Source organism: Bombina bombina, chromosome 2, assembly GCF_027579735.1.
Source record: "Bombina bombina isolate aBomBom1 chromosome 2, aBomBom1.pri, whole genome shotgun sequence".
In the NCBI taxonomy this organism is placed as follows: domain Eukaryota; kingdom Metazoa; phylum Chordata; class Amphibia; order Anura; family Bombinatoridae; genus Bombina; species Bombina bombina.
In genome coordinates, this window is record NC_069500.1 from 171,936,641 (window position 1) to 171,951,774 (window position 15,134).

Below are 15,134 nucleotides of genomic sequence, written 5' to 3' on the forward strand. Positions count from 1 at the left end.
TTGATCATGTTCACTTCTATAATTAGACCTCTGTTTCCTATTCCATATATAAATTTTATTTGAGTCATAATCTGATGAATCCCTCAGATATCTGTCATGTTTAATCTCCATGATGAGACTCTTAGCCTCCGCTAAAGATTCCTGCAAGATTTTGTCAAATTTACAAAATTGTACTTCTTTACACCGTGAATTTAACCCCAATTGTAAGGCATCTATTTCAATGGATACAGATGATGATAATTTAGATTTAAATTCTATTAACATTCCCATTAGCTTTAGTGAGCATTCAGAAAGCACACTATTCCATACCCTGATAAATTCAATATCCTCTACTATAAAGGTAGGTACTTTGTTAACTCTGAGTCCCCTTGGGATCATACCACATTTAAAGTATTTTTGTAGAGTCCAAATGTCCCATTTTAACCTGGTTTCTTTAACAAGAAGGGACTCCATTGTGTCAAACAATTTACTTAAAGTAAATGTGGAATGATTTGATGAAAAGACTGTCTCTAGTTCCATAATGTCTCCTACTCGCTCACCAGCTGATTGTAGAGAATAAAATTTAACAACTTGATTGCCACTTGTTTCTTGATCCATAACAGGAATTCAGATCTTTTAACCCTGCTAGTGACTGAAAAAATATTCAACAGTGCTCTGACATCTATCACATAGAAACAAACTGTTATAAAATCTTGTACAAGAGAAGTATGTGTCGGCACCTGTTATACTTAAAAGTCAATGACCCATAGTTCCTCAGACTCAATGTATATACCCATATGCTTGACTGTAATTACAGAATTAATTCAACTTTAGGCAAATATAAGTCTGCGGGTCTACCAATCTCACTCACCTCACCTCCAAAGCTTCGGTCAGAGAGATACGTATGCCCACAGTTCAAGTGAGTGGCATGCCCACAGGGTACGATAACGACTTTTCACCATTCAGGTACTTGGGATCAGTATGGTTTATCCAAAACCAGTGTTTCCTGATCTATGGTCGACTCTGCTCCCCTCTGTGGCTCACTCACTAATGGCGTGTGACGTCACCAGTCATCTCCGGTTGCTGACTCTCTTCTCCTCAATTCCATTGCTTGCTTCTTGAGGTGGGTGGAAATACTGGGTGCAGGGAACATCCAATATACAACTGTGCAGGCCTCCGTTTCAAGGATCCAAGAAAAAACAAATGAGTGGTGAAAAATCGTTATCATACCCTGTGGACAGGCCACTCACGTGAACTGCGGGCATACGTATCTCTCTGACCGAAGCTTTGGAGGTGAGGTGTGTGGGATTGGGAGACCCGCAGACTTATATTTGCCTAAAGTTGAATTAATTCTGTGATTACAGTTAAGCATATGGGTATATACATTGAGTCTGAGGAACTATGGGTCATTGACTTTTAAGTATAACAGGTGCCGACACATACTTTTCTTGTACAATAAATTGGAATATACCAACCTTTAAAACCACATTCCTAATAAAGAGAGAAAGTTGAAATGTATATGCGTACATTTACATTTTAAATAAAAGCATTATGCAATACACTTCCAATAACAAAAATGTTTTTAGTAAAAGTTATTAAGTTTTTCAATGGCATACTCGCATATGCTGTGAGTGCCCAGAAAGGATGCACATTCAGATTTTTGTGAGGATCCGAATACAGAAGTAAGCAGTGGCTCATGCCCTTAGGATAATTTCATAGCCGGATTGATTGCTGTAAAAAATTCCCACACTACGATCTTTGCAAATCCAGATCTTTGAGTGGAGATATTTTACAAGAATCAAACCGCCTATAAAAATATCTTAAGGGCATGAGCCGCTGCTTACTTCCGTATTGGGATCCTCACGAAAGATCTGAATGCGCATCCCTAGTTCCCAGTGCACCATCAATCAAAAAACCACTCAGCCTTGACTTTTATGACACAGATTATGTTTTCTCTGATTTGATACACACTACCGCCATCGCCAGCTATCTTAGTAGACATGGTGTTTTAATCCTGATCCTCTAGTTACACACACAGCATATGTGCGTATGCCACTAAAACTGTTATAACTTTTAATAGAAGTATTTTGAAAAATGCTTCCATTTAAAAAATTAAAAGCATTCATGCACATTTCAGTTTTGAATTTTCTATCCCTTTAAACATGATCACTTGATTTAGTAATAACAGATTATAGGGTGTTAGCATAGAGCTGATTTCAGAATTCCATTGATATAAAACCAATTATTTCCTATCTTGTGTGTGAATGAGCAAGCATTGAAACTATGATTTTGTAAGTTTATTTCCATCTTGTATATATTTTATGTTTTCACTTATGAGAACTGGAAATACAAGCTGTGAGCTTGAAAAACCTAACACAAATTATGGAAGAGTTTAAAATGTTTTTTTATTTGCAGCTTATTAGTAACATCCATGGGTCACATAAAGCTTACAGATTTTGGACTTTCAAAAGTGGGTCTTATGAGCTTAACCACCAATCTTTATGAGGGACACATTGAAAAAGATGCCAGAGAATTCCTTGACAAACAGGTAAGATTTCTGCACCTAGAACTGTTGACATATTGATTACATTGTTGATTACTTTCCCTAAATGCATGGGCAAATTGTAATGACAGATTACTAACTAAAATGTATTTTTAATGACAAAAATGCAATTAGATAAAGGAAAACTTAGATACCTAGCAATTTGATCACCATCAGTTCTATGATCTCTATATTAAAAACACTGTGGGTTAAAGAGACATTACACAATTAATACATTTCATGCACCACCTTCTAATAATGTGTGCCACCATTTTGAAACCTAAATTTCAACATGCCAACAACCCTGACTAGGGGGTGGGGGAGAATAACCTCAATACTATGCTTATAAAATGTTTTTAGTGTTTTGATCTACCTTTAAGTCATATTTGATATTGGCAACAATATGAATAAACTGTAGCAGGGACAATCATTTTGGAATTCCTTTATTCCAATTTCATAGTATAATTGTTACAATGTGCAAGCTAAAAAGTATTTTTCATGGATGCCATGTTTAATATAAACAGTATTTTTCATGGATGCCATGTTTAATATAAACAGTATTTTTCATGGATGCCATCTAACATCTGTGTAAGTTTGCTGTACAAGTTTCAGGCTATTGCACTTCCAAACTTAGAACTATCGTTAAGTGAATCCCTTTTGTGTATATATTTCTTGTGCTGGTCTCTTCTAATTGTTAAGAAGACACTACACCAAGGGTGTGTGTTAGATTTTTTTCATTTATTGTTTTCATTATTTGTAGTTGATCTAAATCATCTATTTAAGTGTCTTAGCCAATTCTATGGTCCTTTTCTGACCTGAGAGACCTTATCTTGATTTATTATTCAGTAGTTATGATGATCCTAAAAAGTAGCGTCTATAGCATGATAGGCAACCTATCCATGCCCTCAAAATATTGAAACACATTAGACTAGTTATTAGCATAAGAAGGGATGCAAGTTGGTTAAAGGACATTGTAGGCACAATGTATAAAAAAAATACACATTTGTTCATAACTTATGCCCAGTGTCCATTGCTTATTGGCAGATAACAACAATCACATACCTGTATTTGAGAGAGGGGTAAACCTCCTAAGCAAAAAAAAAATGAGGAACATTTATTGAAAACTGTAATATAGCCTATGGCCACACCACCCTGAATGCGCCCAATCTCATCTGATCTCGGAAGCTAAGCAGGGTCGGGCTTGGTTAGTACTTGGATGGGAGACTGCCTGGGAATACCGGGTGCTGTAGGCTTTTAGATAAAAAATAAATATATATATATATATATATATATATATATATATATATATATATATATATAATATAGTTCAAAATAACCTCTTTCAGGTTGAGCAAAGAGAACACTGAATACTGTATCTCTTCAAGCCTGGCAGTTCACCATGAGACACTCTGGAGGCACTCTAGATACTCCAGTTAACATTCATACTCCTTGCATTAAACACCATCTTAGTCTGTAGCCTGCTGGTTACCCTGTGTTGTCCTCCCCTCTAGAATGTCTTGTTCTTAGTACAAGGTTCTCTTGTATACAGTAGGATGTAGCAATATATGTATTGGATTATGATACTTTTACTGTCTTCTTTACTTCTATTTGTGTAATCTAGTGAGGTACATACATCCTATGTGTTTATACTACAGCTTATTTAGCATATTTGCCAATTATAATATTACATTTTCTATTATGTCAGTACCTTGCTTCTAAAATAAGTGACCAAGCATATTTTCTAGATAAATTATGACATTTTCCTGTTTCTATAATTACTTAGTAGATAGTAAATTGCTCCAGAATGTCCTATCAAGATGATGAAATATCTAGTGGTGCTGGAATTCTATTTTGAAAGATGGTAAACTTAGAGTAAAATCTCTGTAGGATACTTCTGAAGCACATGATGCATTATACAATTAAGGGTGCTGAAATATTAGCTACGGTTCATTTGAGTTCTCACATGCCTCATTAGCATCTTTCCCCGATTAGTGCATTCTAAGAGTGCTTTACAATATCCATTTAAAGCAAACAATGGTTGTATATACAGTATCTATTTATTTAAGCTATCCACAGTGTGTGTATGTATGCATGTATATATTTATATAATGTGTATACACAACCTAAAGAAAGTCTGGCACACTCTTGCAAGGACAACAAAGCATGGAAATGGCCTGAACTCTCAAACTGTATGTATATGTATGTGTGTGCAAAAAAAATGTGTTTTGTAAATGTACATAACGCTGTAATATATATACTAGGCATATATGTATGTGTGTTTATATAGCCTTTTTGTATTGGTAGCATCATTTTGCAAATTTAAAGGGACAGTCAACACCAGAATGTTTGTTGTTTTAAAAGGTAGATAATCCCTTAATTACCCATTCCCCAGTGTTGTATAACCAACAGTTTTAATAATACACTTTTTACCTCTGTAAGTACCTTGTATCTAAGCCTCTGCAGACTGCCCACTTATTTTTTTAGTTCGTTTGACAGACTTGCATTTTAGCAAATCAGTGCTCACTCCTCTGTAAATTCACGTGCATGAGCTCAATATTATCTATATAAAACACATTAACTAACTCCCTCTAGTGGTGAAAAACTGTCAAAATGCATTTAGATTAGAGGCGGCCTTCAAGGTCTAAGAAATTAGCATATGAACCTCCTAGGTTTAGCTTTCAACTAAGAATATCAAGAGAACTAAGCAAAATTGATGATAAAAGTAAATTGGAAAGTTGTTTAAAATTAAATGCCCTATTTGAATCATTAAAGTTTATTTGGACTTGACTGTCCCTTTAACCAAATTATGAATGAGGTCAATCTTTGGAACAGTCTAATTTTTTTTTATTATAATTTCTTTAAGGTCTGTGGAACACCTGAGTACATAGCACCAGAAGTTATCTTGAGACAAGGTTATGGGAAACCCGTTGACTGGTGGGCCATGGGAATTATCCTTTTTGAATTTCTGGTTGGTTGTGTTCCATTCTTTGGGGATACGCCAGAGGAACTCTTTGGTCAGGTTATAAGTGGTAAGTATGTTAAAGATACACTTTATTATTTTAAAGTATGTTTTGGGCATATTAATGTAAATTAACAGTTGTTTGATACCTTGTTTATATTTGTAATACAATTAATATTTACAAGATTACCAAATATGTTCTAGTGCACTTGTGGTTAGTATTCTGACATTCTTTTAATTGTCTGTGGTGTATATGTACATATATTTATATAATCTCATTGCGTCTTAAGAAAAATAATTTATTAAGCACTATGTTTGTAACCACAGATTTTTAGGAGTGTGACATTGGGCACTTGTGCCATAGGTTCATACCCTCTGCTAGGCTTTGTTACTCTTTACACGTATCAATATTTAGCATATATTTTGGAATTAAAAAAAATCACATTCACTATTGGCAACTTGGAATTTCTTTCATAAGATGGTAAGAGTTCACAAGATCATCACGTGTGATTATATTCCCTGTCCACCAGCAGGGGGCATGACATACCTGCATTCTAAAGCTTTACTTCACTAAATATTCCCAGCACTCCCCCACTATACTCATTTAATTGTTTACTTTTTTAGGAGAATGTAGAACTTCAAAGGGCTCTGATTGTCCTGTTGATAAAAGGAGTTCTCTGACTGATCTGAGACCGATTTTCTCCCTCAGAGTGCCTCCTGGTGCTCATTCCACTACTTTCTGGACCTTTCATAACAATGTGTATTTTAAACAGATTTGCAAGTCAGCTTCCTAATTCTATCATTTTGATGTGTATGCCTCTACTAAGGCAGCCTTTGGCAGGAATGTACAATGGACCATTGTGCCTGAACAGTAACACACCTGCCTTACTGTATTGCATTGTACTGTCCTACATTGTTTCATGATGGTCTTGTGGACTTCTTGGATATCGGATCCCACATGGGATGATCTCATGGGCTCTCACTATCTTATGAAAGAAAACAAAAAGTATGGTTACGTGATAAATGTATTTCATGATAGAGTTATTATAATACAAATGATGGCAGGACTTGTTTAGCACTTAATTTGCCCCGCTTTGGTTCTTTACTGTGTTTCTAGCTTTTCCTTTCTACTTGGCCATATGTGTAACTGACTATGGTAGGGGATTGCTGGAAATATGTGGTGGAGCAAAGCTGTAGAATGTAGGGGTGTTCTGTCTCCTCCTGGTGGACAGGGAAAGTAATTCCACTTGTGATGATCTTGTGGACTCTCACCATTATGAAATAAATTAATTTATAAGGTAAGCATAAATTATGGAGGTTTTTTGTTTAGTTTTTTGTAAACCTGGCCCATGTATGGAAACTAGGTTTGCATCTATCAATATATCGAGGATTACTTTTAGTGTATTGGGACCAATCCTAAAATGAATTCTCTATCGCAATTATTCATCTGAAGCAGAAGGAAACTAGTAAATTTCACAGATTGCTAATGTTTTTACTGAGGCTTGTTACAAAGTAGTGTTATTTATATAACAGCTGTTCTGCTTTCATTTACAATTCAATAACCTTTCAGGTCTGAACCTGCAGGCTTGACCCTAAGTACCGTTGCTCAGCTTGGGGCAAAACTAAATGATAATTAAACAAAATCCCTTATTTCCATACCTGCTGTTTTCATAAATTTCCCAAATGCATTAGTTGGGTAATAATATGCCAAGTTTATGGCCAGAATGACATTTATGTTGTGAATGGATACAGCTAATGCTGCAAGTGTATATGTGTATAATTAGCTGTAAATATTATTTCCTTTCTGATAATCCAATATTATATCTTCATATACTTATGTAGCGTTGTCTTTTTGTATATACTTTATGCACCTATTTCCTTTTACTGTGCATTCTATAGTAATGCTTGAAGGCGTTAATAGCTGTGGGAATTGACCGATTTTAATTAAAGCAAGCTGAGAAATACTATCCTTGTTTCTGTTGCCTTGCAGCAGCAATGTATATTCATATTTTATTTTCTAAATCTGATTTAAACCATGGTAAATACTGCAGCCAAGTAAACATGCAAATTAATATTTTATTTTTTTTAAACAATTATTTTTTGAAAAAAATACTAAATAAGTAAATAAATTATGGAAATTTGTTTATAAATGTAAACCAGAAACGAGTTAGTTTGGTCGCTATAGCAACACGTAAAAAAAATTGGGTATATGATTCATATTCAAATTTTAATTATTTTTCTTTTTTTTTGTTTCATACAAAATGGATTATGTAAATATATTCTTAATTAAAAGGTCAATTCCCCCCTCATCAATACTTATGCCATATTATTTTCCTTTGTATGTATGCTTTCTTCTTGTCCAGTTAGCTGTTTTCTTGTATGACAGTTTAGCAGTGCACGTTTAATATTTTTCAGTGAAATATTTCAAATTGCACATGCACAAATCAGCATGTGAGAGCAGGAATTCAATCGTAATTAGTGAAAAATAACATACCAAAATATACGCAATAAGTGGGCGGAGCTGGGTAGCCATTTTCGGCTCTTAACAAACGAATATTTAAACGCTACATTTAATTCTTACAATCTTATAGATGTGAGACCAGTTGCAGGATGCTTTTCTGGTATGTAACAATAAATGATCAACATTATGTATTGGGTCTAGATTGTTCTTTTAAGTACAGGCTAAAGAAAAGTAAATGCAACCAGCAGAAGAAATTATATTCCCAGTGTCAGATAGGAAAGAAGTAAAAGCATGTTAATTTTGTAAATCATGTGTTTGTACAGAAAGTTATAAAACAAGGCTATCTAATTTCCCTGCAAACTCAAGCCATTTTGATAGGTTGTGGTTTCAAAGAACAAAAACAGCTATTTCAGAAATAAACATAAATGGGTAATTTATCATACATTTTACACTCTGTAGCTGGTATAACAACTCATTGGAAACACATTAAGGTAAAAAGGATTTTACGCTGTCCCTTTGACAATGGTTTTCATGTCCCTTTAATGATTATACTGTACTAAACTCATTCAGTTGGACCCCCACCCCAGTTGTTATAAATAATTTCAAATTGCTTTTGTAAATGTGAATACAAGTTGTACGTACAGACATAATTAACTATTTGTTTAACCACTTTGTGTATAGCTATGTGTTTATCTCTTCCAAACCATCAATGCCTGAATGGCAGTTCTGATGCAGTTTTTTTTCTCGTTTTAATTAGATTTTCATTATGTACATATTTACATGCAACACAATTTGTGCAATTTCACTCTGTTGTGCAGGTGAAGTATTAATGCAAGCACTGGGAATTCAAATAATTTAAAAATATTATATATTATTTCCCATTAAAATATAACTTGCCAATTAATTATATATTTAAAGGAACATGAATCTCTAATGAAACTTTAATTATCCATATAATGTTTAATTATTCTTAGGAAAAAAGTATATATTCATTATTTATTTTGCTAACTTTTTTACTTGGAATATTGTATTTCCTTCCATAAGGCAGGGATGAGTTAACGACTTAATTCCCTACTGTTGGGAAATACAACACCTGGCCACAAGCAGGAGGCAAAGACACCCCAGCCAAAACTTAAATATCCCTCCCACTTCCCCTATCCCCCAGTCATTCTTTGCCTTTCGTCACTATAGGAAGTGGCAGAGAAGTGTCAGAAGATTTGGATAGTCCTGTAATGGGTATGTTTGCTTCAAGAAAGGACTGATGTTTTAAGTAATTATGTCAACCTCTCAGTGAGAATATTGATGAAAGTTAGAGTCTGGAGATGCAGGGAAAGTTTTTTTGCGAACCCATCCAGACTGTCGCCTAACAGCTCCTGAGCAATCAGTGTTGACGAGTTTCTTTGATTGCTGTTACACAAGTTAAGTCCATGTCTGAACGTTGATGCAAGACTGACACACTTGAGAGACTGTGCCTGCTCAACAGCATGGATCCTGGCTGGTTTTATATGTACACTTTTGCTATACAGGGTCACAGTGTGGCTCCTTTATGCCTCGATAGGATCAAGGGTTAATCAGGGAGATTATTTGAACAGCTAGGAGTTATTCATAACTGATCTAATGTGAGAGTTTTTGGGCTCATAGACTGTGTGCTTTTGGCTTGGAACAAACAGGTTTCACTTTTGTTTTTGAGTGTTGCGCAGCTCATAATAGATTAACACCTTTTTCATAGCAGGGGAAGTCCTGTCCTATGCACCACGGGTGCGGTCTTTTCATTTTCCTATGATCCTGCTGCGGACATCACTCTTAAGGAGAGCGTTTTCACTGTTAGCTGTCTGGGTCTAGGAGGTGGTGAGCGCCCCAGCCATTGGGATTATAAAGGTGCCGTTTTTTGAATAAAAGTGTTTTATTGTCTGTCCTTCTGTGGATATATCCTTAGCTATGAAAGACTCTGATACTACATAAGAAGGTTCCACTTCTTCTGTACTAATTAATAATTCCTGTTTATATTGTGAGGAGGCCATGGTTTGCCCGCCTGCTCAATTTTGTTCAATTTGCTTAAGCACTGTTCTAAAGTCTAAGAAGGGAGACTAGCGTGTTAATACTTATAGCACTATTAGCCCATCTGAGCCGTCTACCTCTCATGAATCTGTGTCCCAAGAGATTACTACCCTTTCTACACTACCCGCTCCACATGCAATTCCCTGCGGCTCAACTAATCCTCCATCTGAAGAGGGGGCTTTTTTCCTGCGGACTTTACCGTGCAGTTACAATCGGTGGTGTCTGCGGCCCTGAGTGTCTTACCTCCCTCTAGTTCTCCTGACTTAGAGTCATCTAAATATTTGGTCGGATTTAGCTACTATGTCCCAGCTATCCGAGGATGAGTTAACCTCTGTAGCTTCAGAGGTTGAACTTTCTGAGTCAGAAATGTCAGTTTCTAAACCTCCTTCAGTGAAGGAACCCTCCTTTAGATTTAAAATTGTGCATCTGCGTTTTTTATTAAACAACGTTTTGTCTACGCTAGAGGTTCCAGAAGCTAAACTCCCTGAGGAACCTAAGATCCCTAAATTAGACAGGGTTTATGAAGACAGGAAGGTCCCTCTGACTTTTCCTGTGCCAGTTAAAATGGCAAACATTATTAGTAACAAATGGCAAAGAATAGGAACTTTTTTCCCCCTCGTCTACTTTTAAGAAATTATTACCGGTCTCTGTCTCTTAATTGGATTTGTGGGGCTACATCCCTAAGGTGGATGGCACTATTTCTACACTGGCTAAGCATACTACTATCCCCCTGGAGGATAGTTCTTCTTTTAGAGAGCCTATGGATAAGAAAATGGAAACTTTTCTGAGGAAGGTGTTTCAACATACAGGGTTTTTATTTCAACCGGCAGCAACTGTAGCCACGGTTGCTGGGGCAACTACCTACTGGTGTGACACTCCATATGAGCTCATTGAGGTGGAAACTCCCCTTGAGGATATTCAGGAGAGACTTAAAGCTCTGAGAATTGCTAACTCCTTCATCTGTGATGCGAATATGCAGATTATTTGCCTAAATGCAAAGGCTTCTGTCTTTGCGGTACTAGCCCGCCGGGCTTTCTGGTTGATGTCTTGGTCTGCGGATATGACTTCTAAATCCAGACTCCTTTCTCTTCCATTCAAGGGGAAGAATTTATTCGGTCCAGGGCTGGACTCCATTATTTCTATGGTTACCGGAGGGAAAGGTGCCTTCCTACCACAGGATAAGATGAATAGGCCTAAGTGACGGCAATTGCCTATTTTTGTTCCTTTTGTTCTGACAAATCACAAGGACAGCAATTCTCATCCAAGTCTGAGCAGCCCAAGAGTACTTGGAAGGCGACTCAGTCCTGGAATAAGTCCAAAGAGACTAAGAAGAACAAATCAACATGAAGGGGCGGCCCCCGATCCGGGATTGGATCGATTAGGGGTCAGACTGTCTCTTTTTTTCAGACGCTTGGTTCCAGGATGTACAGGATCCTTGGGTCCTGGAGGTTGTATCTCAGGGATACCGGATAGGATTCAAGTCTCATCCACCCAGGGTCAGATTCCTACTCTCCAGACTGTCTAGAAGACCAGAAAAGAGGACTGCCTTTTAGGTTGCGTACGGGATCTCTCCTCTCTGGGAGTAATTTTCCCGGTACCTTTCAAACCTTTTCATGGTTCCAAAAAAGCAAGTTTCTGAGAGTTCCTTCTTTCAAAATGGAGACAATACAGTCAATCCTTCCCCTGGCTCAGGAAGGACATTTTATGACCACCATAGACCTGAAGGATGCATACTTTCACGTTCCGATACACAGGGAACATTTTCAGTTCCTGAGGTTTGCCTTTCTAGACCAGCATTTCCAGTTCATAGCTCTTCCGTTTGGCCTAGCTACTGCTCCAAGGATATTTTCAAAGGTTCTGAGGGCTCTTCTAGCCGTTGCCAGAACACAAGGTATTGCAGTAGCGCCTTACCTTGATCAATATTTTGGTACAGGAACCATCTTTTTGTCTAGCGGAAGAACACTCGGAGTCCCTTCTCAGTCTTCTTCGATCGCATGGATGGAAGATAAACTTGGAAAAGAGTTCTCTTACTCCAAGTACAAGGGTGAATTTCCTGAGGACAATAATAGACTCCATATCCATGAGAATATTTCTCACAGATCAGAGACGTTGCAAGCCAACTACTGCATGTCTTGCCCTCCAGGCCTCCTTGAGACCCTCAGTGGCCCAGTGTAGGGAGGTGATTGGACTCATGGTGTCCTGTATGGACATCATTCCCTTTGCCAGATTCCATCTCAGACCCTTACAACTATGCATGCTGAGACAATGGAATGGCGACCATTCAGATCTGTCTCAACAGATTGTGCTGGACAACCTGTCGAGAGACTCGCTCTCTTAATGGCTCTGTCCAGATCACCTGTCCCAAGGCATGTTCTTCTTGAGACCGTCCTGGAAGATCGTTAATACGGACGCAAGTCTTTCCGGCTGGGGAGCCTTTTGGGGTGCCAAGAAGGCACAAGGGCTGTAGACTCAGGAGGAGTCCTCCCTTCCAATCAATATATTGGAACTTCGGACAATCTTCAGTGCCTTGAAGGCTTGGTCCCTTCTAGGTTTGTCCCAGTTTATCAGATTCAATATGAGAACAATATAACCTACATTAACCATCAGGGGGGAACGAGAAGTCCCTTGGAGATGAGAGAAGTATATCAGATACTAGAGTGGGCAAAGACTCACAGATGTACGCTGTCAGCTATCAACATTCCAGGTGTGGACAACTGGGAAGCGGAATTCCTCAGAAGGCAATCCTTTCACCCAGGGGAATGGTCTCTCCACCCGAGATGTTTGCAGAGATATGCAGCGAGTGGGGGACGCCTGAAATAGATCTCATGGCATCCCGCCTCAATACCAAGCTACCCAGGTAGAATCAAGGTCGAGGGATTCTCCGGGCGGAACTTATAGATGCCCTATCAGTACCATGAAGGTTCAAACTCGTATATCTTTTTCCTCCATTACCGCTTCTCCCTCGTGTGGTGGCTCGCACCAAACAGGAGCGAGCATCAGTGATTCTGATTGCTCTGACGTGACAGCGAAGGACGTGGTTTGTGGATCTGGTGGGGATGTGCTAATCTCCTCAGTGGAGGTTACCTTGTCGCAGAGATCTGGTGATACAGGGTCCCTTCGTTCATCAAAATCTAGATTCTCTGAGGGTGTGTGGAGATTAAACGCTTAGTCTTAGAGGTTTTCTGAGAGTGTTATCAACACTCTGATTCAAGCTCGTAAGCCAGTTACTCGTATCTACCATAAAGTGTGGAGGACTTACTTGTACTGGTGTGAAGAGTGTGGCTTTTCCTGGCATACGGTTAAGTTTCTTCAGGGTGGTCTATCTGCTAGTTCCCTGAAGGGACAGATATCGGCCCTGTTGGTGTTACTGCACAAGAGATTGGCTGAGCTTCCGGATGTGCAGTCCTTTGTTAAGGCTCTGACTAGAATCAGACCTGTGTTTAGATCTGGGGCTCCGCCCTTGGAGCCTTAATCTTGTTCTTAGTGTTTTGCAGCAGGCTCTGTTTGAGCCTATGCCTACTTTTGACATTAAATTGTTATTGTGGAAGGTTCTTTTTTTGTTGGCTATTGCCTCTGCTTGCAGAGTTTCTGAGATTTCTGCTTAGCAATGTGACCCCACTTATCTTGTTTTCCATGCTGATAAGGCGGTTTTACAGGGTTCCTCCCTAAGGTGGCGTCAGATCGTAACATTAATCAAGAAATTGTTGTTCCTGCTTTGTGTTCTAATCCTTTTTAAGTGAGGGAACACTTACTTCACAATCTAGATGTGGTTCGTGCCTTGAAGTTCTATCCTCAGGCTACTAAGGAATTCAGACAATTTTCCTCTTTGTTTGTCATCTATACGGGAAGCGTAAGGGGCAGAAGGCTATTACGACTTCCCTATCTTTCTGGTTGAAGAGTATCATCCGCTTAGCTTATGAGACAGTGGGGGCGACAGCCTCCTGAGAGGATAACGGATCATTTCACTATTCCTTCAGTGTCCTCTGGAGCTTGGGTATAGTTTTCCCAACAGTAAGGAATGAAGTTGTGGACTCTCCCTGCCTTATGGAAGGAAAACATAATTTATGCTTACCAGATAAATTCCTTTCCATCCTGACAGGGAGAGTCCACAACCCCGCCCGTACTTTATTTTTCTTGGGCGGCTCCCTTTTTATATTATTTCTTCTGGCACCTTTATACCCTGATGTTTCTCCTACTTTTCCTTGTTCCCTCAGCAGAATGTTTGGGGGATAGGGGAAGTGGGAGGGATATTTACGCCTTTGGCTGGGGTGTCTTTGCCTCCTCCTGGTGGCCTGGTGTTGTATTTCCCAACAGTAAGGAATGAAGTCGTGGACTCTGCCTGCCAGTAAGGAAAGGAATTTATCTGGTAAGCATAAATTATGTTTTTTTCCATACTCTAACCCTGCAACATTCCAACCAATGAATGCTTGATCAGTGTACACAAGTTAATTTATCTCTGTACATAAGTGGAAAAGTAGATTCGATAAATATTGTCTAGAGGCATTTCAAGGGGTATATCAATACCTCCAGGGCCGTCTTTAATATTGATTGGACCCTGGGCAAAAATTTTCTTGGGCCCCCCCCCCATGCAATTTCGCTCTCCACCCCAACATCCCAAAAAACAACTAAATCAATTTTTTTTTTTTATTATTAGCCCAGCAGTGGATCATCCACTGCTGGGCTAATCATTTTAAAAAAATTGAAATACACTGCAATATGTTAAACTGGACCTAAGCAGAACTAATAAGTAAATAAATATATAAATTCCTCCACTGTGGATTCATTTAATATTCTTTTGAATGTGATTCTAGTGTGAGTTTAGCTGGTTAAAGAGATTTAGGGCAGCCAACAGGAGCAAAGCAAGGTAAAGACTGAGGAGGAAGCATGGAGGTGCAGACAAAAATAAGTTTACTTACTGGAACAGCAGAACTACTATGGGAATCTGTAAAATCTGAGACAGAGAGAAAACAAAAACTATAAAAATAAAACTTACATTAATCTGTGAAGTATCAGCATGACACTATACATCAGCCACAGCAGCACACGTCACTTCTTTGCTAGGAACAAGTTCCCTCTCACCCTGCACTAGACAATGCTGCATGGGGAGTGGCGTGTGTGCACTCACTTATTCTTCC

General features: G+C 38.4%; 1 protein-coding gene and 1 non-coding gene across 4 annotated transcripts in view; both read left to right on the plus strand.

Annotated features, from left to right (window-relative positions):
* The window catches only part of MAST4 (microtubule associated serine/threonine kinase family member 4), a 553,495-nt gene that overhangs the window by 503,224 nt on the left and 35,137 nt on the right, over positions 1 to 15,134 (plus strand). For all 3 annotated transcript variants that reach the window (XM_053701346.1, XM_053701344.1, XM_053701347.1), the window contains 2 exons: positions 2,395 to 2,527; positions 5,385 to 5,550. In XM_053701346.1, coding sequence (XP_053557321.1) covers positions 2,395 to 2,527; positions 5,385 to 5,550 — 299 coding nt within the window. The remainder of the gene's footprint in view (positions 1 to 2,394; positions 2,528 to 5,384; positions 5,551 to 15,134) is intronic.
* LOC128650604 (5S ribosomal RNA) lies at positions 3,656 to 3,774 on the plus strand. The gene has a single exon (XR_008400884.1). It is a non-coding gene; the product is annotated as a 5S ribosomal RNA (ribosomal RNA).